We start from the raw sequence: 2,596 nt of genomic DNA on the forward strand, positions 1-2,596 counted from the left end.
CGTGAAAGCCTCAAGAATATTAATGAAATAGGCATTTATAACTCGAGGCAAATAAGACCTCATAGGGAAGCGCAGTATAGGCCTACACAGGAAGAATTAGAAGACGACAACGAAGATTCAACAAGACCTCAAGGCGAAACGCAAAATGACGAAGAACGCCAAAGCGAGGAGAACTTCGAGAGTATTGAAGAAGATTTAGAAGACTACGACGAAGATCCAACAAAACCCCAAGGCGGACCGCATAACAACGGAGAACGCCATAGCGAGGAGGACTTCGAAGACAATGAGGATACGGAGTATACACAACAAGAGGCCGAAAGTTACAAAGAACAATATTCACAAAATGAGTCAGAGGAACAATACTCAGATAACGAGAGGTACGAGGATGAACATTCCCTACCGGATCAAGAGCGAGAAAACAGCTCAGAAGACGAAGAATGCGTCAATAATATACAAATAAATTTAATCACGATAAGTGATAGCGATGAAGAAATATCATCAGATTTAGATTCAGAAGACACGATCTTATTGGAAAGTCAATGGAAGAGAGAAGAAAGAGGTAGAACTCTGAAAACAACCCTAAAGTCAAAAAGGGACAATAACGAAGTTGACAGGGAATTGAAACAACCCGACAACAACAGCTTCAAATCTATAGGGATGAGCGACCTACCAATTAAAAAGGAAGATCATAGCGAGGAGAAAACCGCTCAAGATCAATATGGAATAACAGAAAGAATTTTCAGCCAATCGCAAGGCAAGGTAAAAACCGAACTTACTTCAACGAAAGAAAAAGAAGAAAATTTGCTCCAAAGAAACAAAGAAAGGCAAGATACATCAAAAGAATACGAACAGGAACATCAACCTGAAAATTATAATGAAACTTATATATTAGACCAATTAGAGGTCAAGAAAATTGAAGATTTGCCTGAATTAACAAATAGGCGCAGAAACGAGCGAAAAGCCGTAATAAACGTTAAATCAATATTAAGAAAGTCAAACACAAGACAAAGTGCAGAAAAATGCACAAAGAGGCTAAAGGACTATTTTATAAATCCAAAGGATACTACGGATGAGTCAGACAAAGAAGAAAAAGGATTTTCGAGTGAAGAAGGGTATAAAACTGATGGCAAGGATCTCCAAAGCGAGAAAACACAGACCATTCCTGGAAACACTCTGAAGATGAAGATAAACAAGAAGGAAGTTACATGGAAGTCCAGCCCCAAAACGAAACAAGGTTACCCATCGCAACAATTGCGTAATTCATGCCAAACATTATCAACAACGACGGAAAACCGCGTAAAGGCAAATACAGACAGTGCCACGAAAACAGTCGTAAATAAAGTAAGAAAAGCAGGAGATCTAGAAGAAAAGATAATAAGAGGAAGAAAAATGTCATCGTCAGAGACGGACGTAAACTTCGATTTGACGGAGTTAGAAAAGGAAGAGAAAGAAGTTGCGGAAGCATTGAAAGTAGAAATTGAGAGAAAGTTCGAAGTCTTAAGAAGAAGAAGACAACTAAAGGAAATGAAATTTATGCTACAAAAACTGAGGCAAGTACCACAGGATCAACCCACCAAAGACCTCAGAACGACAATCCAGCAGACGGAAATTAGAAAAATAATGGAGACATGTAAGAATTTAACATACAAAAGGAGAATCGTAGAGGATTCATTTAAGATCCAGGACGACAAAGGAAAAGACATATGCAAGGTAAGCGCTACCTTTGTGATTCAAAATCTCAAGCAAGAAAAAGAAAAGGAAACAGCGATGTACCAACTTCACTATACTGTCAACAATGGACAAATTACAAGGAACCGTGTATTGAAAGCGGAACAAATAACAAGCGCAGATACAAGATTTAAGAAATACGCAATGACCGAGGCACGAGTAATAGATCTCATAAAGCCAACGATAACGAATATCGAGATACCGTCTACATCCAAGGATTATACAAAGGAAAACGTCGTACCGGAAACGTCAAACCAAGATCAACCGGCTAAAAGAAAGAAACAACAATCCAGCGACGAATCATCTGAAGAACCATTAGAGAAAAAGAAACAGACGAAAGCAGAAGTCGCAAGGGGAAGACCAAGAATCTCAGGGAGATTTGTCTCAAAAGACGCAATAAAAGAGGACATCGTAAGTTAACTACGATAAAATAAATTATAAAGATTAATAAACTCGTTAAAAAATTTCATTTTTAAACAACTTTAAGCGAGGAGTATGTGACCGAATAGATTCGGCCACAATTACAATTTATTTTATAACAACAGGAGACAATTTATTTTATAACAACAGGAGACCAAACAACTGATACTCACCTTGGAAGACCAGGAAATGGCGAACGAGGTCCAGATCCAGGAAGAGAAGAAATAAACCTGAAACAAAAAAAGAAATTATTATTAAAATAAGAAATATATGTATTTTTATTCTTAAGCCGTATTTTATTATATGTAAACCCATAAACGATAGAAATAACACAAAGTTTTAACTCTGAAAAGGATTTCAGTATTAGCCGCAGTAAAGAGGTCGATAAGGTAGAAAGGAAACCTATCGATTATAATTATTTATTTCGTAAGTCGGCAGTTCGATAATT

The 2,596-nt window shown here is 37.2% G+C and overlaps 1 protein-coding gene across 1 annotated transcript; it reads left to right on the forward strand.

Moving 5' to 3' along the window:
- Nucleotides 1-65: 65 nt before the first annotated feature.
- Nucleotides 66-2,376, forward strand: LOC108727852 (protein IWS1 homolog; the record flags this gene model as incomplete). The annotated part of the gene is made up of 2 exons (XM_018456129.1): nt 66-2,139; nt 2,299-2,376. Coding segments are annotated over 2 exons (2,152 nt in total), but the record flags the coding sequence as incomplete, so codon positions are not given.
- Between the last annotated feature and the right edge of the window lie 220 nt (nt 2,377-2,596).

The sequence above is a fragment of the Mycetomoellerius zeteki genome, unplaced genomic scaffold (genome assembly GCF_001594055.1).
Source record: "Mycetomoellerius zeteki isolate Tzet28-1 unplaced genomic scaffold, Tzet1.0 scaffold551, whole genome shotgun sequence".
Classification (NCBI taxonomy): domain Eukaryota; kingdom Metazoa; phylum Arthropoda; class Insecta; order Hymenoptera; family Formicidae; genus Mycetomoellerius; species Mycetomoellerius zeteki.